General features: G+C 34.0%; 1 protein-coding gene across 1 annotated transcript; it reads left to right on the top strand.

The window, feature by feature from the left end:
* Window positions 1–685: 685 nt before the first annotated feature.
* Window positions 686–7,875, top strand: LOC128553939 (uncharacterized). Its single transcript, XM_053535139.1, has 3 exons — window positions 686–2,072; window positions 2,622–3,122; window positions 5,606–7,875. The coding sequence occupies exons 1-3, from the start codon at window positions 1,484–1,486 to the stop codon at window positions 5,728–5,730; spliced, it is 1,215 nt and encodes a 404-aa protein (XP_053391114.1). The 5' UTR covers window positions 686–1,483; the 3' UTR covers window positions 5,731–7,875.
* Window positions 7,876–25,891: the final 18,016 nt, after the last annotated feature.

The raw sequence follows: 25,891 nt of genomic DNA, 5'->3' as shown, positions 1-25,891 counted from the left end.
ATGGCAGAATCTTGCCATGGCAGAAACTTGCCATGGCAAAATTGCCATGGCAGAACCTTGCCATGGCAGAATCTTGCCATGGCAAAATTGCCATGGCCAGTTTTTGCCATGGCAAAATAAAAAAAACTGAGTTATCGATATGAAACAACATATTTCTACCAATACATTCGTTTGGAAATAGTTAAAATCACTTTTTAAGAAAAATGAAAAAAATTTGCCATGGCAATTTTGCCATGGCAAAATCATGAATTTTCTTGCCATGGCAAAATTATTTTGCCATGGCAACACATTTTGCCATGGCAAAAGACCGATTTGCCATGGCAAAACCGCTTTTGCCATGGCAAATGTAATTTTCTCGTACTGATTAACAAAAATCTAGTAATGATATCATATCAAAACATACTAACTTTAAAATAGGTGGGTTAATGTAACAATTTAAGGCAATTTTCATTTTTGTAAAGCGCGTATAAATATGGGCTGAATTTGCCAAATACCGGCGTGGCAAAAAGAAACCGGCGTCTATTTAATTAGAAAAAGAGGATTATTTGAAGGCTAGACTGAATATATAAGGATACGCTTACTGAAATATAGCCGCCATTTTGAAGTTCAAGATGGCTGCCACAATTATGACCAAAAAAAAAATGTTACCAATGGAATTCTTAAAAAGTAGCACATAATCTTTCATAAAAACATAACTTTTCAAAATATAGGGAAAAAAACACAGGATTACATTTTGCCACAGACTATATAGGATTAAACTAATATATAGTTAATGTTTGAAAAGGTTTGTACTCTTTGAACGAGGCTAGAAATTTAGCCTTTCTCTTTTTGTGTTAATAAGGAAAATGGGTCTTAATAAAGAGTATTGCTTAGTTTTATTTAAATAACTAATATAATGTAAATATTGGGGTTAAATTAATTTCACATTCTTAAAAGGTGCATAATAAACAGCTACTTTCAAAATACTTCTCGGTTGATAATCATCTGTCAGGTTTAAATTTACATTAAGGAAAAAATTCGATTTCAACAAATACATTTTTCTATTACAGATACTTCCAGATGGAAAGAATGCATTGAACAAAAAAACAAAACGCTTGCTTCTCAGCTTCTTGAATTAGGCATACTTCCCAGAAGTAAAGAAACCCTTGATGAAATATGTTCAGTATTTCAAGACGAGAAGGATTTGATTTTGCAGTTATGTAATGATATATGCAAGGAAATTGTCAAGGCAAGTGACGGAGTAACACATGTTTGGGCAGCCTATACATTGGAGAATGAAGCGAATATAACGTTTGTTATTCATACTGACAAGAACCACAAAATTGAGCCATGTGGTGGGTATAGATATGTTCAAAGAGTCAACAAAATATTTAGCTCTGAAGGTAAGGACATACTTGCAGATCCTAAATATTTAGAAACCAATTTGACAAAAGGAGAAAGAGAAACCATTTGCAGATGTATAAAGGTTAACAGAAAAGAATTAATGAAAAATCATAAATACCTCTCCATAATTACTGCAAGTCCAGTGAGATCTCGAAATTACAAGCCATCCTGTCTAACTTTAATTCCTGAAGCATGTATCTGTCTTTATGTCCCAGTGAAAGGCTATATTCCTATTGACGAAGTGCCGTTTAGAACCAGTTACAATAATATCAGAACTGATGTGAGAGAGGGAATATTCACACCCTACATGCATTCTCAGGATACGGAGGATTGCCTACGGTTTGGATGTCAGATTGAAAATTCACCTTTGTGTGATACACCGCAAAGTGGCGCGCTTTGCGGTTTCATTGAACACCCTAGATACGGTACTTGTGGAATAACCTCCGCCCATGTTCTGCTGAATCATGAGAAGTTTGAAAAACTTAAAAGAGAAGGGGAAATAGTTTCGCCCTTATTTCCGGAAAATAGGTCTCTTGGTTACGTATATTGGCGTTGTAGTGAAAAACAAATACGAACTGGTGAAATTGTCCGAGCATTGTATTGTACAGGTGACGAAGAAGAAACCGGATATGAAGTGACTTTATTTAAAGTCACAAGTGGACGTCCTAAAACAGGACAATTTTATGGAGGTAAGTAAATAAGATCAGTCATATAGGCAAATACTTTACCTATTTGTATATACATTCATGTTATTCGCTTCTTAAAAATTATATGGTGTTTTCTTATATCACAGCAAAGTGCCTTCTCTTAGTTTGTTTCAGCCAGGTATGACAAGTAAGAATAACAAATATCTGTATCGGAAGCGTCGTTCCTTGTTATTTTCATATGAAGCTAATCCAGATAAGCTATACATGTAAAGGAGAGCATTACCTAGCTCAAACGTCAATTTGCAGTATTTTGATTTGCATACGCTGATCTTTCCTACACATATTCAGGCTCACTATAACATAAAACTGATGCAGTTCTATGGTTAAACATTCTATGTATATCGGTAAGATTTATCAGAGTCAGTATTTTCTGACGACTAAATGTACTCAACTTTTGATGTAATTACATCTCACGGACCTATACAGTGTAAATTAACAATTTTGCATAAACATACTTAGTTAAGGAGTTTCATGACTAAGAATCATCACTAAATCCATGGTTGATTTTGAAATATTATATTTCTTTTTCAGATGAGTGTGAAACGTACAATACCGGATTTACCTACGACTATTTATGGATGGCTGATTCTCCGTTTGTCTTTAAATATGGATGGAAAACAAAAAAAACAGAAGCTAAATTTGACGACGATAATATCTGCGTTTCTGTTAAAACAGCAAATGTTGTTCTTGGGGAAACCTTAAGTTTTGAGTTGCATGGTCAGCTGTCGGTTACTTCTAAGACATTTGCAGACAAAGGAGATTCTGGTGCTCCTGTGTTAACAAGAAGACATGACGGAGAAATTGTTTGTGTTGGCATGGTAACGGGTGGTACTTCGTTTGGGGATACAGTAGTTACACCAATTCGACCTATTTTGAAAGCACTTAAAGTTTCAGGATTGAAAAACTTTGAAACATCAAACCATGCAGACAGATTAGATCAAATAGTAGGCAGTCTGCAAAAGATGGACACTAAACTTGAACAGTTATTAAAACTTTCGAAGAGTCAAAAAGAGGAAAAGAAGGAAGGTCAGGGTAAGAATGGCATACTTAAATAAATAAGGGAAAATTTGTGAAATGATTTTGTTAGCACGAGAGCATAGGTGTTCCTGCATGACTTATAGGTTATCATATATGAGTCAGTATTAATGATAATCTTGTTTTCTGAGTACATGTTTACTGAAAATTAACTATTTCGAACTAAATGAACTTGCAAGTGATTTAGGACAATCAAATATGTTGTCATAGTAGATCATTTACAATAGATATAATGTGACGCTAACATAAATTCGGCCTTCGGTTAATTTGATACACATCGTATCTCTTACAAATCTATCAGGGAAAAGATGGTTTTATAGTTAAGGAAACGTATACCGTTTCATGTAATTTTGTTCGTTGAAGTCTTCGGTGTTTTGATTTGTTGGATTTAACGTCATACCGCCATATTTATAAGTCATATTGCGACTTTTGATTGTTGAGGGAGACCCTGGTGCCCCTCTGGGTATTACTTAATGCACGAGTGGGCATCTGGATAAAACCCCCGACCCATAGTAAGTTCCATATGAAATCATTCTACATCCTATCCTTAGCATCAAACTCAAAGCGCCGATTGGTAAGTGATTCAAGTGAGCAACCTGTATCATTTGAGGCCGCTAGAATCTTCAAATTGCATAGTTTTAATGATATCTAGAAAGTAAGTGAACCAGGACATCTTTTGGAAATGTTATTGAGTTACTTCGACAAAAGTATTATATTACTACAATATCATTCATGTAAGTAAAAAGAAAAAAAAAGTTTTTACCTGTCATCAATTTTCGACCTACGGCTGACTACTTATATTCAACATTTTACTGCATTTTAAATATAAACTGTTCCTTGATTTCCTGCTTGAACTGATAACCCGTGTCTCGTAATTTCGATATATATTTCCAAGTAAAGGTATGCCCTTTTTGCGCAGTAATAGAGGGTATTGTCCCTTAACTAGCCAAAAGAGGTCATAAAACTGAAAGAAAATCATTTCCTAAAAATATATGACACCGTTCCCTTTTTGAGAAAATACCATATCTTTTCGACGACCCCGCGCTATACGTAATGACCTGTTTCGAAATTTTATGTTCCAAAGAGCCACGCTCAATACTAGAAACACGACTGTTGCGAAATAAAACGGAAGGAAAATTAACTATCCATATAGTCATTGCTTAAAAATTGGTAAAACGTTTAGCTATAACTTAACAGCACTAAAAAAGCAATTTTCTGACGCTGTGAACATTCTTATGCACATATGTACAGCAATTTATTACATTATCTTTACAAAACACCACTGTAATGGCTTTTCTCAATAATATATAGCACTAACTAGAATGAAATACATAATGTTTGAAGTTTTATTGGAAGAACACGAAAAATTTGTATTGCATACGTTTAGGATTTTCGAATGTACATTTGAACAACACTAAATTTCGTTATAGCGTTTTAACGACTATGAATTTCAACAAAAAACGTACCGTAATGGCTGTACTGCTAGAAAACAGAAAATACGTTTATATCAATTATAAAAGTTATCTAGTAAACGATCCACAGAGTTTGTTATGATGAATTAATTTCATTTTATAATTACATGTCGTCTTAACAATTTGTTGACCATATATCATGACAAAACAGATATTCAGCAGATGTTTTTTTTATTTTTTTATGTCGTATTGTAATGAATATAAGTTCATGTTAACGTAAGCACGTGAGGTAGGTATACAGGAAAGAAATAATAGCGGCCTTTCAAGGCTAAATGGATATGGGGTTCAGGAAGGCTACTTTTCATACCGTTTAATTACGTTATGGACGTGTTTTATGTATTACAGCAAGTGGTTTTTAAGAGATCGGATTTTTCCATACATATCATTACGCTAAGATTGTTGAAAGGATATATAATACTATAACATTTGTGTGCATAGGATTGTATGCATTGTAAAAATATTTGTGATATATAAGCTATTTTATTCCCTTTATTTTCTCCGGTCGTTTTGTAGTAATACATTCTATGGATAGTTTGTTATGCTTGTTTAGAGATTGGAAAGTTCTTTCCATAGTTGTATTAGGTTACATACGTCTTCAGTATAACAAAAAACCTACAGACATTTTAAGATTTTAGCTGATAAAATTGCATAAATTAGGTAAACACCACTTTAAATCATTTCAACATTATTGTTCTTTTGAATTTTTATTTCTAAATAAGTTATCTAGTTGCTAATTGTTTACTGAAAACCTTCGTTTTTGTTATTTTAATCGTTAATAAAATCTGAAAAGTAGAAAACCGAGAACAAAGCAAAGAGTAAAAATTGCAAAATGTGTTTGATTGAGTCTGTTTATGAGCAGTAATTGAAAATGCAACAACGCCAACGCCCCCTAGCACCGGCTTAGGCAGTATTCAATCTTCAAAATCTAAATGAGTTGAAATCAATGATTCCGAACGATCAGAAAATATAACAAAACTGAAATGAATACTTTTTCTTCTTTCATTGCAGATTCCGACACACAACCCGGGCTTAATAGCTATGAGGAGATCAACATAAATTCAGATACTAAAAGTGAAATACTCAAACGCAAAGCAAACTCTCCTAATTTAAATCGTAAGAAGAAGAAAGAGTAAACCTATCAACAGACAGGATCAAGCTACAAATGAAGAAAACATCTCAATGTATAGTACAAGAGTGACTAAATAATCTTTTTATTAAACAAAGGATATCGTTTCGTCTCGTTAAGATTGGAAGCTGAGCTACAATACGTGTTCTGTCATGTTATTCCATTACTGTTTGACAATATAATATACATACAATGCATAACTTTTACTCGAACTTCTTCCAAACGAAAAGCAGGATACCATGTTAACGAGCATTTGTTGACATGTTTTCATAATGTTTGCCTCTACAATATCTCTGCTTTCTTGCAAGCTAGACATTATTTTCCCTTGTTCTTGTTTGTGCTGGTGTAATTCGCCTTACACCTCGGTTGAAAGATGACACTATTATTGAATGCATAAAACCATACGCTACTGTAATATAATTGTACTTGAAATCATAGTTTCGTTTCATTTTATATCTCATATTATTTAAAGAAAATGGTATGCAAAAATATATATCACAGGTAGATGGGAATATCTGGCTCTAGGGTGTTCTAGCAAGGAAGAGACTCGTTACAACCCAAACAAATGCCCTCGACCAAAGATATGTCGATCCGCAAATCAAACTACTCAAAAATTTAATCTTTTGAGGTCAGTTAAATACTAAATGTGAAACGATCAAATTTGTAAAACTATTTGTATGACCTTCCCACAAAGTAGAGAAAAAATGTCCGCTGACTCATCCGTGTCCTTTCCGTAACCAAATTTCATTTTTTCCTGACCAAAACTGACTGCGTTAACAAAAGCTTTTCTGGTCATCTATTATCTCCATTTTTCCAATCAGCCAACTATCACCTCCTTTACTGTGGTAAAGATAAACTATGTACATCAGTAGTATTGTGTTGGTAATGTCTTGTTTAATGTTCCATATTTATTGTCTCAATTTTTAATGTCAAACTTAGTTGCCGAATAATTATTTACATCTACCCCATGTTTTCAGTTTTTTAATTTGCTTCTTTTCAACGAATCTTTATCTTTCAGCTTTGTGTGTGTGTGTGTGTGTTAGCTATGTTCTAAGGTTTTATATTTTAAAACAATGATATAGCTTGCTATGAAAATGGCCTTTTACTTTAAACGACCGAGTACTCATGGCCCTTAGATTACTAACATGAATTTGGCAGTTTTCTTTGTTGGATTTGGTAGGTCAAAGAAAATATCTGTGAATTTATTTTAAAGGAGAGTTTTCTGGTAGGAAAAATTCCCACTGAATAAATATAGGTTGGTTATGACATTGTATGTTTGTATGGGTGAAAGAAAGGGCATGGAGTATGACAGGGGAATCTTAGACGAATAAAAAAAAAGATACATTTAGGAATGTGTTGCGTAATGTAGGATGTGATGATGAGTTTAGGGGATAATGTGAGCAGGAGGATAATGATGTTATACTAATATACAATATCAACAATCACAATAAACTAGTTTTGTCAAACAAATGTAATGCTTGAGGATAATGTGGGTAGGATCTTTCATGAAATTTGGTAAAGGTCACCCATGAAACGACTGTGAATAATTATTTTACAACTGGGTCATCGACTGCTAATTTAAATGTTGTTTTTTGTTTGTAATTTGAAGCAAAACGTACTGGTTCTTCAGTATGGCAATATGTTTAGTGAAAAAAAATTATTATATTTGGTAGAGATCACTAAAGAGACATTGCTGGGAAATTAGTTTGAGAGCGGGACGGCTGTTTCAGAGAAGACGATTTTCCATAGAACAACATGTGGTATTCCACCAAAGGGTAAACTTGCTTGGTCTTTAAAAAAACTTTAGGTAACAGAAAAGCAAGTCAGCAAATATAAATAATACCACATTTATTTAGACACCAGGCCATCAATCGCTCACATGAGTTTAGTTTCTTGCTTGAACAAAATCCTTTGCTAAGCTTAAAAAGGATAGGTGAATAGGTCATGGTATTCAAAATAACTAATTGTACTGTAGTATAGTTTATCTGTCAATCTAAAGCCAGACTTTCTAAGCTCCGCCTACATATTATATTTCATTGTAGTATGAGTAAGATCTTTATCAGAGTTTAATCAACATGCAATCGTAGCTGATCATTAAAATGTATATTATCATAGACAGTCTTTATTCATTTAATCTTCCCATGCAATTATAACTCGGACACTTTACACTAATGAAATCTGTTAAAATGATAAAGATGGTCAAAATCTCTTTTCCGTAGCTTCAAAAAAATATGTATGTCAATAGGTCAGTATTAGGAATATTGAAGCTGATTATATTGAAATCTATATCAAAATTAAACATGTGGTCTATATTTCTACACTGTAACTTAAAAAACAAGAAAGTTTGCCAGTTGGTCAAGATTAGGACTATTCAGGATAAATATTTAAACCTGTATAAAAATGTTATAGGTGATCCAAATTTCTATGCTATACCTTCAAAAAGAAGAAAGTAGGCTAGTAGGTTACGATGAAGAATATTCAAGGTGAGTATTGAAATATGCATCAAACATTATAGATTTGGTCCGCATTTCTTAACTGTAGCTTCAAATACACGAAAGTAGGTCAGTAGGCCAGAGTAAAGAATTTTAAGATGAGTTTTGAAATCGGTACTGAAAGTTATAAACATATGGTCCCCGTTTCTATGCGTAAAAGCAATTAAGCAGGTTAGTAGGTCATGATTAAGACTATTTAAGATGACTAATCTGTATATAATTAAACATTTCGTTCAAATTTCTATGCTGTAACTTCAAAAACAAGAAAGTAGGTTAGTAGGTCACGACTAAGACTATTCAAGATTAGTACTGAAATCTGTATCAAACATAATACGTGTCTAGAATTTGTTTGCCATTACTTCAAAAAGCAAAAACATTTATGTAAAACAAGGGACCGCCAGTTAGTGGCCATATAGACTCAAGGGTCATGATTTAAACAGTCTTGACAGAGACTAATAGAGCATGTCAAATACCAAATAAACCTAGAAACGTTCGCGAACACAATGTTTCGCGTTTTCATGACGACAGACTATTTCGCGTCTACAAAGATTCACGGAATACGCCGGCCGCGAAATACGCTAATACTTAATAGCACTTAACAAACGGTCGCAGGTTAAATTACAGGTAAGGATGCACATACATTGAGCAAATACTAGTAATTGGTCACTTGCCCATAACACTTTCAATCTACCCTATTTTGTGACCGTGAGTGAAATTCACGTTTCACAATAGATCGTTTGTAATCACTAACCACTGTGTACTAGTAGTAGTAAAAGAAAGCAGATCAATATGTCTATACGGAATTTTTTTACGCCAACAAAAAAAAAAAAGATGGAAATACGATTCGTTCAAAGGAGGATCCTATAGATAACATATTACCGTCAACAAGTGATAATAGTTTTTCGATACAATCTGCAAATGAAGCAGTAAAAGAGATAATTAAATCAGGAGTTAAAAGGAAAAGGGAATCATATACACATTATGATGATGAGACCAGAGCCAAAATTGCGAAATATGCATGCCTGCATGGAAATACTAGTGCTGCTCGGCATTTTACAAAGAAACTGTCTCTAGAAAAACCTATGAACGAAAGTACGGTTCGATCCTTGAAAGCGGCTTACAAAAGAGAACAATCTAAAACACCGGAAAAGAAAATAGAAACTTTTCCGAGAAATGTAACCTATGGTCGCCCTAAACTTCTGGGGAAATATGACGATGACGTGATTAATTACGTAAAAAGTCTACGAGAATCTGGATCAGTTGTGAACAGGCAGATATTAATTGGCGGTGCACGTGGCATCATAGTTGCTAAAAACAAATACATTCTGCAGGAGTTTGGTGGACATGTAAATCTGTCTAGAACATGGGCCGAGTCATTTTTACGTCGCATAGGATATGTTCGCAGGAAAGGCACAATAGCCGCCCGGAAGCTACCGTTTGACTTTGAGAAGCAGAAACTAGAGTTCATATCCCGGGTCCATGACGTAAAACAGAAGTTTTCCATCCCAGATGAGCTTGTGATCAATTTTGATCAAACAAATATCAGCATTATTCCCTGTGGCAACTGGGCCATGGCTGAGCAAGGTAACATTATTTTAACAATAACATTTATTGTTTAATACGGTAACATAGACAAGGTGATCAAACAAATATTTTTCTATTGTCGGTGTTTCTTATAATTACCTATTTTCGCTAAAATAAAATGTTTGCATATTGTCCAATAGACGATGTATTTGTTTGTTTCACATTTTTGCTTAAATTATTTTATCCGTGATACAAGTATACATAATAAAAGTTTTGTTCTGTTCTGTTCAATAATAAATTTCTACATTATCAAAAAATCTCAGTTAATAAAACAGTTATGTCAAACGTTTCAGGTGCCAAGCAGGTTTCTATTAACGGGTTAGAGGATAAAAGGCAAATAACAGCATTGTTGTCCTGCACAATGAGCGGCAGTCTATTGCCACCGCAAATCCTTTATCAGGGAAAAACCGACCAATGTCATCCAGCTACGAAAATCCAAAGGACTGGGACATTTTCCATAGCGAGAATCACTGGTCAAACGAAGACACGATGGCACGCTTTGTCGACAAAATCTTAACGCCATATATCAATGATATGCGTGATAATCTTGATTTACCCCTAAGGCAACCTGCTCTGTTGATCTTCGATTGTTTCGCAGCTCACCGTGTCGACACATTCTTATTGATGCAATTAAAAGGTCGTTTTCATACCTGGGGGCTGCACAGGGGAATTGCAACCCTTGGATCTATCCGGTAATGCCCAACTTAAAGAGGAGGTAAAAAATCAGTTTACACATTGGTATGCCGACAGTGTACAGAAACAACTAGCTGAAGGCGTGTCACTTGGTCAAATTGACATAAATTTGAAATTGTCTTACATTAAACCTGTTCATGCATCGTGGCTAATAAATGCGTATGAAAAGGTTCAGACCAATCCAGAAACAATTAAAAATGGTTGGTACCGCTCTGGCTTGCTTTCAGATGCTTGAAGTATTAAAAGTTAAAACTGTATGTGATTGTCATATTAAGTATTCTGGTACCTGTTGATTATCTTTGATAAGAGACATGTTGAATAATATGTGCTGATATGAAATATGTTGAATAATATGTGCTAAGTAGACATTATTTATAAAATTTGATTACATAACCATGTAAAATATTTGTGATCCTTACATTGTATTATATGCATTAAAAGTGTCTGTTTTGTAAGCTTGTAGTGATATGTAATTGCAAATACATTTATCCCTGTCCAACACCTGATCGATTTTCCGATAGCTACATTTTACCTGTGACGTCATTTAGATTTTCACCTGTCAATAAAGATTAAGTGCTGCTGCGTTCTTTATATCTCAAAAGCTAATGGGATTTATATAAAAAGGGTAAGAAAACTATGTTATTTATATATCAGAGAGAAGTTGTGACAATTGTTTTATTTCATGTTTATACAAACATGCTGCAATGTATTTTATCGGGTATATTGGGGAGAAGTTATGCTGTCGACTACCAATGAAAACTACAAACTTTCGCGTTTTCATGGTAGCTGGCTGGTTCGCGACTACTAAACTTCGCGGACACACACCAATCGCGAAAGTCGCTAACTTAAATAGCGCGAAACCATTTCTAGGTTTACAGTACCTAGGTTCTGGAACTTATCGTTTAAAAAAAGATGTTTAAAGGTTTTTCCCTATACAAGCCAATATAAAAACTGTTGACCCCTGGGCGCAGTCACGGGTCCGATTTGAACAAAGTTTAAAGTTGTTCAGTACACAATAATAAGTATCAAATATCTTAAGTATGGGTCTAATGGTTCTGGACAAGAAGAGTTTTACAGATATTTCCTATAAAAGTCAATATAAAACAAGGGACCCTCCGGGCTTTACATATATTGACCATAAGGTCTTGATCAGAATAATTTTGGTAAAAAAACTACTAGAGTATACCATATACTAATTGCCTTAGCCCTAGACTTTATGGTTTAAGACAATAATTTTTGATAGATTTTTCGCTAAGTAAGTCTATTTCAACCGTGTGACGCTACATCACCCCCGGGTTGGGCCCGTTTTAACTCCATGGGTATAATTTGATAAAGGACTACCACGCGATGCTACAGACCAAATAAAAAGCCCTAGACCATATGAATTTGAACGAGAAGATTTTCAAAATTTTCCCTATATAAGTCTTTACAATCTATGCGACCCGCAGGACGGGGCCATATTTGACCCTAGGTGGATAATTTGAAAAATCATTGTAGAGGACTATAAGATGACGCTGCCTACAAAGTACCAAAGCCCTAGGCCATGAACAATAATATTTTCAAAGTTTTTCCCTTTATAAGTCTATATAAACCATGTGACTCTAAGGGCAGGTAAACATTTGACGCTAAGGAAATTACATAAACAACCTTTGTAGAGGACCACCAGCTGACAGCCCTAGGCCTTGTGATTTTTAACAAGAAGATTTTCAGAGGTTTCCTATATACGTCTAACTTATAAGTGTAAGATTGAAATATTTTCACGAGTGAATCAGATATACAACATCGATGCAGAAAATAAACGACTTACGATTCAGTTATACGACATATAGGGGCAGAAAATGAACGTCTGAAAAGATCAGATATACAACATCGAGGCAGAAAAAAAATAGACTTTCGAATCAGATTTATGACATGGGGACAGAAAATACTCATCTTACCAATCAGAGTTATCAGACATACAACCTGGAGACAGAAAATACACGACATATCAGACAGAAAGCCGATCTGAAGGCAGTAAGCACACAATCTTTTGCAACTCTTTTAACTTAAATTCGAGCAATATATAATACATTTAGAGTCCCATTCTGCATTCCTCTTCAGCTTGACTGTATGTTCGATCTGAAGCTCATCTCTCGGGACAATGACCAGCTTACACACTTTGTACAAGATCTACACATCCAGTTGGCTCAAACAAAACAACAGTATCTGCAAAGGTATACTGATTGACCTTGACAGAACTTTGAAGCTTTTATTAATTCTCACGTATGTTTAATTGTCTGCTTTTTTGTTATATCTGTGTTTTTTATGATAGAAATGAACTAAGTGAGTCATTTCGGAAGAAGCTTGATTTACCTTGTAGATTACAAACGTGCATGAAATCTCCAAAATTATAAATCAATATCATTTACTTTGAGATTAAATGAAGTACAGTTAGATATCCCTGCTCTACGTTAAGCGTATCTAGGACCGATAAAAACCTATGTAACGCGTCCATTAATAGAGATGAAGTGATGGTGTTTCATAGGCACACATCAGGTCGAACAACATAGTACTGAGGATATGAAAAAGTACTTGAAAGAAACAGTTCTTAAAATTCAAGTATTTCTTAATACATTTTATTACTATAAGAAAATAATGTTAAGGTTGTTTTAACACAATATTTACAGAATATCAGAACAATGGAATACAAATAATATGATTTAAATGAAAATATGATTTAGGTGTTTTTCGTTAGATAAATTCATGCATATATATGGTGTTATCTGTATTTAAAATAGTTTAGGGGGAACAATCAAAAGTGATTGATATTTAATCTTTATATCTAAGTTTATCTTTCTGTCTAAATTTTATAGATTGGAATAAAAAAAATGCTATTAACAATGTGAAACGCAAATGCCATCTTATCCTTTGTACTTTTGTTGTTTGTGCCTTCTCGACAGAATGAATGATGTAGAATCATTTTTAAAGTTCTGCATAAATTGGATTAAGAATCAGCCTACATTGAATTGCATTTTTACTTTTTAATCATGTAAGGTCATTCTTTAACATGAGTAACATAAACACATAGGTAAACTCTATATTCTAATTATTCATCATGTTTACAATCTATAATTCTAATTAAGCGTAATAAATATGATAACTTGATATATTTTCTATATTCATCATTTACAATATCAAAATTTTAATTTAATTTATGAACAGGTCTACCAGAGCAGAAAAAAAAATAGAAAAGCAAACGTCACCAGAGGATTGTAGCTTTTTCCTGAAAGTAAGAGCAAATGGTGTTACAGTTGTTCATTTTGTTTGAACATTTTAAACATTCAACTTAAATACAAATCCAAACATTCAATTACACTTTAAAATTGATTATATTATTTTATGGCAAGACAATCTGATCAGAACTATAACCACGCAATGCAAAGTGTTCTCCTGTTTCGCCAATTTAGGACCAGTTTGAAAAGAATGCTTTGAAGGAACATTTAGATAAAACTGAAAAGAAACGTGAAGAACTGGGACATAAACTCAAAAAGGTCAGAGAAGAAAATATTAACATACCAACAGAGCTATTAGAGAATAAGATAAAGATACTTGAGATCATGAAAACAAGAAATGCAATATCATATCAAGTTGAATGAATAGATGAGACATTCAAAATCATATCAGTCATATACGTGATTCCTTAGTTTTGCAGTAAAACTAAAACTATTAATTAAAGAATCAAATTTATCCATAAAAATCTTTTTTTTTTTTAAGTTTTTTTTTCAGCTTACGTTTCCAATTTTATGTAAACTAGTCCAATGAGATTAAAAAGAAACACGGAAATTTCAAAATTTATTTCACATATTGAAATCCGTGAACGTTAAAATGTAAAAAAAATGGCGTAAACCTTCCTAGTGTCTTACACAGTCACAATGCTTCTATTACACACTTGACGAGGATGTTACTACTTTTAGATCTATCACATTTTTATGACAGCTAGGAAAAGTATATGTTCAATGGTTGATTTGGATGTGCATGTCCTTAATGTTTAGGTAATTGTTTCATATTCTTCTTAATCAAGCTTTTGATGTTAATTTATATCTATATGCCAGTGATCCAGTGATTGGCCTATATTTGGTTGTTGAAATGCTTTATATTCTATTCTGCTACTGAAGTTTTTTAAAAAAAAAGAGCACTCGCGTTCTTCTTGAATATCGCCTTATGTGTTTAAACTATAATAAGATTAATAACCTGTTTTTGTCGTTGGTGGTTGTCGTCAACCTTTTGAATGCAATCACTATCTAAAGAACTTCGTCAACTTCAAACAAGTCTATGCAAAAGTTTCGGTTGCAATCCAAAGAGAAGGGGAAGGGGAAAACTGCACATATATTCTTATTGGAGCTGTTGGCATGATTTGCGAAACAGAGAAACGTCTGTTTATTTGGCTTAAAACGCGGATAATTAGATTCTTTTTACACCCAAGTGTTATCAAAATTCACGAACACACTGTTTATAGTCTCCTTTTAATTATGTGTCTTTGTCACTTACACACGCATGATCTGTGGGCCTGAAATTATTTATTATCAGGTTGTTTTTTGTTGTTTTTTTTGATATTGTAATGTTCAGAGAACATCTCTTACAGACTATTTTCCATGCAAGGTAATATCTTTACATGTATATGCGTGATCTTTACCAAAAAGCGTTCCAGCGTACATGATGGAATGGATGAAACTAAAAAGGTAGCAAGATATTTTGTATCAGTTTCTTCTGCATAACCACATGTACAGCACGTACAATTTGAATTGTGATGTAATTTTCATCCTTTCTTTTCAACACATAATTTATTGCGAAATTGTCACTATTTTTCATGAAAACAGACGTAATTTAGTTGTACATATATATATACAGGTCGGCATGTTGCTTGTACAACTAAATTACGTCTTTTTTCATAAAAAATAGTGACAATTTCGCAATAAATTGTGTGTTGAAATATATATATATATATATATATATATACGAGAGACACCGAAATCATTGCCGTTTAGTAGTGTGGCATTTCCAAAAATTAAATCAAAGTCAGCAGTGTCACTAAACGTATAAGATACTGTGGAGCCTCTGTCTAGCTATTACAAAAGCCATTAAGATTTTTATTGTCTCTGTGTTAATTTGTTCGTACATTTTGAAGATGACCATGCTATTTATAATTAAGTATGCACTCTCAGGGTGTATGCAATTGACGTAATAGTACTTTTTACACACTGTAGAAGACTCCATTGAGAGAATACACCCTAAAGCAGGAATCGCTGTCTGGTGGAAGCCTTGTAGTGATTATACAGTCTGTCTGTCGTGCTGTATATGTCGCTTTCGGGCAACTTTTTGTCCAAACCAAACTTAAAGAAATTTTTCAAAGGACCTTCAAGAAATAACCAAATAAATTATAAAGGAAAATATGGTGTACATGAACCATACTTTTGCTTTGCTTACTTTTGGACTTAAACGTAGCTCGTAATAACTTTAAAAGTGTTGCAAGGGAAGTTTTCAAATTTAGAATATTACGGAAAAGAGGAGTATATAACAATAACTCGAGTAGCTCTCGTTTACGATCATTTTTATCTGTCAAATTTAACGAAGAAAAGCTCCAAAAACTGCAATAGAGATCTTGCTAAGCTTTCAAAGCTTTCAAAAATGGCAGGGAAGGTGCAGTGTACAAGACCTATCAATCACTCTAGTTTAATTTTTTAGTTATCTTCCTTTACCATATTAAGTTTTCCAAGCCATACGTCTAAAAGTGCTGAAGGAAATGTATCGAAGTTACATTGAAAGATAAGTACTTTAAAAAAGTGCAGTGTATCATTATCATACATAATGATTACTTTTTATGTTTTTACTCGTCGTACTTTTTTTTAGTTTATACAGAATTTAATTTAGGTCGATTGTGAAGGAAGTTCTACAACTTATATTAATCACTCTCGACACCTCATTCCTGATGGAATCCATCGCCACGAGGGTATGAGAGAAGAGGCCAGTTTCCCTTTTAATGCTGAGCGCCAAGCAAGGGAGCTACTGGTAAAATTTTTCACGTCTTTGGTATGACGCGGCCGGGGATCGAACCCACGACCTCCCGCACTCGAAGCGGACGCTCTACCACTAGGCTATCGAGGCGGTTTCTACTTTTTTTTCGTCGAACTCTTACTTACCTCATGTCTGTAGCCTAATTAAATGTCGGTTAATGAAATTAATACTATGTTAAATATTTTATAATTTTATTCCAATCTTCTACATAATAGTGAGTCTTTTTTAATGTTTTAGGGTTGCAATTTATTAAAGGAATAAACGTACTTAATAGGTAATCCAGAAGCACTTTCGAGCTTGTCACATAACTGCTGAAAGAAAAATTTCCTTTTTTTCTGATTATTTTCCTGTTTTTATTGTTCCTGTTTTACATCATTGTGGTCCTATACTTGACATTTTGTAGCATTTTCGAGGAGGCTTTGTATAGACATGTAAACTTATTCCACATAAGAGTGTAAAATTTTCTTATTTTGTGTTGCTCAACAACCTTGACTAAACTTGTATGTAACTTGTGCATTGTATTATGAATCATTTGGTATTATTTTTTTAACTGTCTTAATGCATGCCTTACCAAAATTAATAATAAAGAATGCAGTGCATTACATAATTATCAATCTATTAAGCATAATTGTGCTGAAAATAGTGAAATCACTGTGCCATCAATTGTAAAGTTTAACAAGTAATTCCTATTTTTTAGTCACGGCAATACTTAATTTTGATATTTTCAACTAACTTCACTTTTTAAGACTTGAGCGATGGTTAAAATACACCACATTTATTCATATATACTGTTTTATTGTCCGTGCATTCAAATATGTATTGTCGCCAAAGCATTAATCATATACGTTACCTTCCTTTGTTAAATTACTAGGAAGTGAAACAAATGTGAAAATCGATCTCTATAAGACATTGTAAAGATATTTAAGTCTATTGAAGTTTGAAAATAAAGTATATCTATGGCCCATTACAAACAGCATTTATAATATGATTTTAAATTTTGATAAACCGTATCTTATGGTAACAAAATATATATACATTACTGAATGATGCCTGAATGATTTCAAGGTCAGCAATCGATTGTTTTTTTTTATTTTTCCTTACAGAAACTGGAGAAATGCCCATACGCATTTCACTAACATGAAAGTCTTAAGTAAACGAAATGGCAAAGGAAGAAGAATTTAGACACTGAAATCATATACGTTATCGATATTTTTAATTCGGAATGTGTTCTTTGCTTTATGGATGCGAAAGTGATGGAATTACTATCAGATATTCACTGAATAGATGCAATAAATGCAAAAAATGTTAAGTTTACACAAAAACGACATCTCTTAGTTGTACAGGCAATTTAAGAATTTGATAAATACATGTATAAATTGGTCAAAATCTTATAACAACTATCACTTTTATAATCTTTCAATTTGGTGAATTATTTTTCCTAGTTTAATACAACTTGTAGTATTGAAAGTACAAAAAACTGTATGAGGTTAAAGCCTACATAGGCACACTATGCTAGTCGAAAGTACATTTTAAAGCGTATTCATTTAATGGTATTGAAAATTCCAAAACTACATTCGTTATTATCAAGCTCTTTTTATAACAGTGCATTGATTTTGAGTTTCATCTATAAATGAAATAAAACATTTTATTTGTTATATTTAGATTCCTTAAACTAAACTATGTATGCATGCCTTACTTTTTCATTTCTAGCTAAGCTTATGTTTACAAAGTTCTGGTGTTAAAGGAAGAAATAAAATTGAAGCCTACATCAAGTTAGATAAATGACAGCCTGGCATTTAGCTTAGTAACGTAAAGTCTGGATCCTAAACACAAGTAGCAGCTTAAACATCATTATATAGTATTATCACAGTTAAAAATCAGTCATACCTGATGTGAATATGTGCATTACGAATGCATGCATCAATACCTGAGGTATTTTGTAACGTATCTGACACTATTTAAAACAGATTTACTTACTGCATAAAAGTGTTAATAATCAAAAACGAAACAATTCATGACCGCTAAAGATGAAAATTAATTGCCACAATGATTGATTTATACAAAGTTTTGGTTACAGATTTCGATATAAAATCCAATGTAAACGTATCTGATTATTTTAAGAATTATAAATGATGTCAATTTGTGCATTTACAGCCATACATGATGTCTAAGATCTAGATCTCTCGGTTGGTATACAGGCTGATCGGCATCTGTGATTACACAATGTTTTACGGAGATCTCACAAAGATCAGACTCAGACTGTAACAATTTGTTTGAAATGTATTCCTCGTTTCTAAAACATTTATTACATACCTTTTGTGATTATATGATATTAATTCTATCACTTATGCATTTCTAAAACGCAGAATCATGTGACATTCTGAATTTAAAATCTCTGTAACATATCTGTTCATCACGTATCTGGTTTCACCCATCTAAATTCTTCTTCCTTCTCAATTCTAAGTACGTAAAGATACAGCATTTCATGTAAGTGATCAGTGTTCTTTTGCTCACGTAAGGGAAAGTAGAAAAAAAATGCTGAATGTGAAATCATGCATCAATCATTCAAAAATGTATGTGGCTTTTGTTATAGTAACATTATCTTTATCAAACTTTAAAATCATATAAATGTTGTCTGCAATAGATGGACATTACTAATAAAGGTAAAATTTTCACATTTATTTCACTTCATAGTAATTTTACATATGAAGGTAACGTATCTAATTTATGTTTTGGCGACAATATATATTTGAATGCACAGACAATAAAAATTATGTGCCAATGATGATGAATTTTGGTAGGTAATGAATGAAAACAGTTTGATAATGATTCCAAAAGATTCTAAATACACCGTACAATAGGTTTAGCGTCACAAAATTAGGCAATTTTAACACTCTTACGTGGAATAAGTGTAATAAGGCTCATTTACTTTTCTATAAATGCAAAAACGTCTCCTTGAAAATGGTATGAAATGTCAAGTATAGGTCCAGAATAATGTAAAAACAGGACCTAGCTATAGAAAATTGTAAATGACACTTTCTCTTGGGGAAAATTGACTTTATTTCTTTTAGCCATCATATGAAAAGCTCTTAAGTGCTTCTTGATTACCTATAAAGTACGTTTATTCCTTTAATGAATTGCAACACTAAAACACTTGAAAAGACTAATGATTATATAGAGGATTGGAATTACTTGTTATATATACCATTTACAAAATTTTATTGGACACAATCTGACCATGAGACAATGTGACCATTCAGACAGAAATCCCTAGAGCATTGAAGAAAACACGCATAAACATTTACAAGTCGCATGTGAAGCAAACTACATGATTGCGGTGCATTTTCAGTCGATTCCTACCAACAACAAACCCGTTAAAATGCTATTTTTTTTTTTGAATTTGGGACTCAATGAGACCACACTTTTTCAAGAGAAAAATCACCACTTCGAAAATCTCTGTAAGGTAAATGGAAAAACGGCAACACTCACATAGCAACATGATACATCGTTCGAACCAGAAAGTTGTTGGCTGGAACATGGCTGGTGAAATATATTCAAATGGCATGAGAAATTGCAGAAAAATACAAAAAACCTTCTAGTACATGGGGGCAGCCATAAAGGTGGACACAATGTGATCATAAACAAAAGTCACGTGATCACCCGCCCTGAAAGAAATATTCAAAGTTCAAACAAATTCATTACCAGGTACAGGTATATTAAAATTGGAGGTACCATCCATGTTGTACCACAGAAAAGTGGTCTGGGTTTTTCCCTACAGCTAATAATCAAAAAGTTTCAAACTAAGTTATTTATAGTAACATAAAAGGGAAGTAATTAAAAAAAATATTGTAAGTAAACAAAAAAGGGATCTGCCAAATAAAAGCAAGAGCACTGCAATGCAGAGCAATATACACAAAGCAAAGTCATATATGATATTTGACCCCTAAGTGTGACCTTTATCTTGAAGCGAGTCATCTGAAACATGCGCTTTGCACGTCGTCTCAGTGTGATGAACATTTTTGCCAAGTTTCTCTGAAATCCTTCCAGCAGTTCAAGAGTTACAGAGCGGACACGAAACAAACTGATATGACCTTTGACCCCTAAGTATGACCTTGACCTTGAAGCGAGTCATCTGGGTGTGGTGAACATTTGTATCAAGTTTCTTTGAAATCCTTCAAGGGGTTCAAGATTTACCTAGCATTCACGAAATTGCTAACGTACGGACGGACAGACAGACGGACGAACACCGGGGGTATAACATAAAACATCCCTTCGGGCGTATACAACTCTTAATAAGGACAAAAACATATCAAAACTTCAAATTTGCTAACCAGCTTTGTTATTGGACTTTTTTCCTATCACCATTGAAATTACTCCTTTTTATATTGAATATACAATAGATTTTATTATACTTACTAATTAAGTAGACCACGTGCTACTTGCTTCTAATCTTAACTGAAAGCCAATATTAAAACAATGGTTTTGCCGAGCACTTCTGTGTGTGAATAATTGCTGCTATTATTTTAGGAATCCGGTTTTTGTATTTTTTGTTGAGTTGCTAGTTCTTACTTTTGTTGAGCTGCAGAACATACTACTTATTAATAATTGAGACAATGATTACACAGTTTGACTACGAAACCAGGGGCCGTGTGTTCGAGCCATCGCTCCTGCAGTTTAAAAGTTCTAATATTGGGACAAAAATCTCGTTTATAGGTGTTTACACCAGGCACGCTCATGAACAGGGAAGCTTCTGGAATTGTAGCGTCTTCTGTACCCACTAACATTACTAACAATCATCTGGAGGAGTCGCCCATATGGGTTACCAGTGGCGAATATAAAAAGTTTTATAAACCATAGGCACCAGACAAGAAAGTAAAAGTCATTGTACATGTTATACTGTAACAATCATGGTCATGAACGTGAAAATGTAATACGCCATTTCAACCGCACATTTCCTACCTAAAACGCGCATTTCGGCAAAAATTATCCATCGTGCACCAGCCACATTGTCTAAACATTTCATGTCGCAGAGACACTCTGCAAATTTTATGCTTTTGTTTTACAGAGAGAAAAAAAAGCTTGGATGAACTTAATTAAGACTGTCTCTGCAATATGTAATGTTGAGACAATGTGGGTGGTGCAATATGAAAGATAAAGTAACACTTGTTCGACATGCATAGTACCCATTTACAAAACTGTGCGTTTTTAGTGAGAAATAGGTTGGTGTATTTTCCCGTTCATGACCGTGGTTCTTATAGCATATCTTGTGTTATAGTACAATGTATAACATTTACAGTGGCATTTACTTTGCTTACCTCGTGATATTTTTGCTCCTTTCATATTTTTGATTTTGCCAAGAAGCAATTGCTCTTTCTATTGAAAAGTAATTCTTCTTTCTTAAAATGAGATGTAAGAATGTACACATTGCAATTATGTAATTGTCATTTCATATTGTCTAAGTCTTTTATTATGCCCCCCTTCGAAGAAGGTGGGGTATATTATTTTGCAGATGTCGGTCGGTCGGTCTGTCGGTCGGTCGGAATGTAGACCAATCTGTTTCCGGATGATAACTCAAGAACGCTTGGGCCTAGGATCGTGAAAGTTGAAAGGCAGGTTGGTCATTACCAGCAGATGACCCCTATTGATTTTGAGGTCTGTATGTCAAAGGTCAAGGTCACAGTGACCCTGAATAGTAAAACGGTTTCCGGGTGATAACTCAAGACTGCTTGGGCCTAGGATCATGAAAGTTGATAGGGAGGTTGGTCATGACCAGCATATAACCTCGATTGATTTTGAGGTCAATATGTTAAAGGTCAAGGTCACAGTGATCCTGAACAGTTATACGGTTTCCGGATGATAACGCAAGAACGCATAGGCCTATGGCCACAAAATTGATAGAGAAGTTGGTCATGACCAGCAGATGACCCCTATTGATTTTGAGGTCATTAGGTCAAAGGTCAAGGTCACATTGACCAGGAACAGTAAAACGGTTTCCGGGCAGTAACTCAAGAACGCTTGGGCCTAGTGTCAGAAAAGTTTATCATTAGGTTGGCCGTGATCAGCAGATGACTCCTATTGATTTTGAGGTCATTAGGTCAAAGGTCAAGGTCACATTGGCCAAGAACAGTTAAAACGGTTTCTGATCTTCTTGTCTAAAACCACAGAGCCTAGGGCTTTGATATTTAGTATAAAGCATCACCTAGTGGTCCTCTACCAAGATGATTCAAATTATTGCCCTGGGGTCTAATATGGCCCCGCCCCGGGGGTCACATGGTTTATATAGACTTATATAGGGAAAAACTTTGAAAAACCTCTCGTCCAAAACCACAGGGCCTAGGGCTTTGATATTTTGTATTTGACATCATCTAGTGGGCTTCTACTAAGATTATTCAAATTATCCCCCTAGGGTCAAATATGGCCCCGCCCCGGGGTCATATGGTTTACATAGACTTATATAGGGAAAAACTTTGAAAATCTTCTTCTTCAAACCACAAAGACTAGGGCTTTGATATTTGTAATGTAGCATCATCTAGTGATTCTCTACCAAGTTTGTTCAAATTATCCCCCTAAGGTCAAATATGGCCCCGCCCTGGGGGTCACATGGATCATATAGACTTATATAGGGAAAAGCTTTTAAAATCTACTTGTCAATAACCTACAGCCTTCAAATTTGGACCACATGCATAGTTTTGTGTACCAAACAAATTTTGACCTTGAAATTGACCTAATGTTCTACTTTCACATTTTTGAAAGTACAGGCTTCAAATTTGGACCACATGCATAGTTTTGTGTACCGAAATGAACTTTGATCTTGAGATTGACCTAGTGACCTACTTTTACATTTCTGATTGCACAGACTTCAGATTTGGACCGCATGCATATTTTTGTGTTCTGAATTGAAACTTGACATGGATTTTTACCTACTACCTACTTTCAAATTTCTCAAGCTACAACCTCCAAATTTGAAGCGCATGCATATTTCTGTCTGCCAAAATGAACTTTGACCTTGATATTGATCTAGTGACCTACTTTCACATTTCTCAAGCCACAGCTTTCAAATATGGACCACATACAAAACATTATTTTGTACCAAAATGAAATTTGACCTTGATTTTGACCTTGAGCTAGTCTTGAAATTTGGAACATTCAAAACTGGATCAGTGGATGGCACCAAGATCACTTTGTAATCTCTTGTTAGGTTAAAGGTCAAGGTCATATTAAACCAGAATGGCAGAACTTTTGTTTACAATGAGCATATGATTTCTGTTCCTTGTGCAATTACTAAATGCATCAAGGGGGGCATTTCGTGTTCGACGAGCTCTTGTTTCTTTTGTTTTTGTTTTATAAACCTTGACAGCTTTGACCCACATGACAGAGAAGCATGGAGACTGGGTATTAAACAATCTAGCCACCTGCTGCCTACCCTAGTTACTGGGACACCCGCAGCAGTTGACAAATAAACACAGGATATGATGATGATGATGATGAAAATAGTAAGTGCAATGCCAGCTACAACTGAATTTGTCTTAGCGGCCACATGTATAATGCAGCAAATTGCCCTTAGAAGCCAGTAAGTCATCTTCTTAAATTGATTTATTATTCTATGTCTACCTTTTCTTAAGCAGCTAATTGCCTTAAACAGCCAGATAAAGTAGCTCCCCCAATACAATTATACAAGGAAGATTAATTTTGAAATATTAGATTTTGTTAGTTTTGATTGTGTTAAATAGTGCATTCAATAAACGATTTAGACAAGCCCTTGTGTATATAACTAGAAGTTGCAGATCTGTTTATGAGTATTGACGGTCAGGGTCACGTTGTCCACATTTGTATCTAAAGAAACTGCCTGAACAATGTTTATTTAGTTTTACAGAGAGTTATATTCAACGTATTGTATATAAATAAGTAAACCTAGATCAGTAGATATTTAGTGTATGTACTCCACAGTTGATGTTAATTTCTATTCACTTTCGTGTCGATTTATTTTAGCTCCATCTAAAGATTCTTACTTTTAGTACTTTTGTTATTAAGTAAAATGTGTACATACCCTTCTTATTTCTATATAGAAAATCTGATCACTATGGATGAATATTCTCCGGTATGGTTTGTTTAAAGTTTACTGTTATCATTTTCTCCTTCATTTTCGATTCCAAAATGAGAAAGTTAATATTATTTCAGATATAAAATATCGAGAAAAAATCGCATAATTTATTCAGTACTGACATAATATTTCCGTTTTTACTTTGTAAGGTTATTTTACCGTTTTGTGATATATAAGTACCGCACAGTATTATGGCGTTTGCTATTTTTAGCAACATGTAAATAAACAGTCAGTACTTTGCACTCTGTTTTAAAACAAAAGATATAGGAAGTAAGTTCAATAGTTGCGTTGGTATTATGTCATTTACTTGTCAGGATATACGAAGTAAGGGTTCGAGACCAGTACGAATAACACTCTCAAATGTTAATACATTTTAATCTACATGATACAAGTGCAACGACAATTCTGAATACTTGACACTAAAACATGCCTATTATATAACACAGAAACAATAACTCAATGTCCTAATAGTGTTGCTGATGCAGCATTGTTGTGTCCCTTGGTATGTATATAATCCAGTTACACCCCTTTTCCAAAGTCTGAAAGTTACTGTTGATCTTTAACTCGAAGTTTGTCTGTAATATCATGGTGGTGTTATGCACTAAAACATAATTGAAATGTCACATCGTAGATTCCACTGTTATTGCTATTAAACCTAAGCTAAATTAAATCAATTTACACATAATTGTAAACTGCCTCAAAACAATTACAAGTTTAAACGATCTGGCGGTTTGGAAATTCTCCCAGACCTAGTAACAACACTGTTTGATTTTTCGGTATTTAATGTGTTTTAATTAGGAGACAGCTGCGAGTCTAATTGTTCGTTAGACACTGGTGACTGGTATGGGATATCAATTTCCTTGTCAAAGCTTACTGTTTTGTTCAGTTTAACTAAATGCCTACGATTTCTTGAAATAGTACTTTTAGGAGTTTCTACAACACATGATCTCGGTCGTGAATCTTCCTTTATTATTTTACTCTCAATATTCATGTCTTTAACAAATACCCCATCTCCTTGCTTCAGTGGAGGAAGGTACTGAGCGCGTCTAGACCTGTCGTAATTTTGAGTAATTACGGTAATTCATTTCTTTCTGCTGTATCTCTCTAGAGTTTACCGGATTCGGATCAAGCTTTTGTGGCGCTTGAGGGAGTGTAGTTTTAACTTGATGCCCGAATAACAATTGACTTGGTGAAAGCCCATTTTGCAACAGAGTAGCCCGATATGTCAGCATATCAAGATACGGATC

The sequence above is a fragment of the Mercenaria mercenaria genome, unplaced genomic scaffold, assembly GCF_021730395.1.
Source record: "Mercenaria mercenaria strain notata unplaced genomic scaffold, MADL_Memer_1 contig_4523, whole genome shotgun sequence".
In the NCBI taxonomy this organism is placed as follows: domain Eukaryota; kingdom Metazoa; phylum Mollusca; class Bivalvia; order Venerida; family Veneridae; genus Mercenaria; species Mercenaria mercenaria.
Note: the sequence above shows the minus strand (reverse complement) of the source record. Positions and strands in the feature narration are given on the sequence as shown.

Excerpts from the sequence above, each read along its gene's own strand:
- LOC128553939 (XM_053535139.1), top strand. The coding sequence starts at position 1,484 with ATGAAAAATCATAAATACCTCTCCATAATTACTGCAAGTCCAGTGAGA. Across the intron at positions 2,073-2,621 it reads AACAGGACAATTTTATGGAG|ATGAGTGTGAAACGTACAAT; the intron begins GTAAGTAAATAA and ends TTTCTTTTTCAG. Across the intron at positions 3,123-5,605 it reads GGAAAAGAAGGAAGGTCAGG|ATTCCGACACACAACCCGGG; the intron begins GTAAGAATGGCA and ends CTTTCATTGCAG.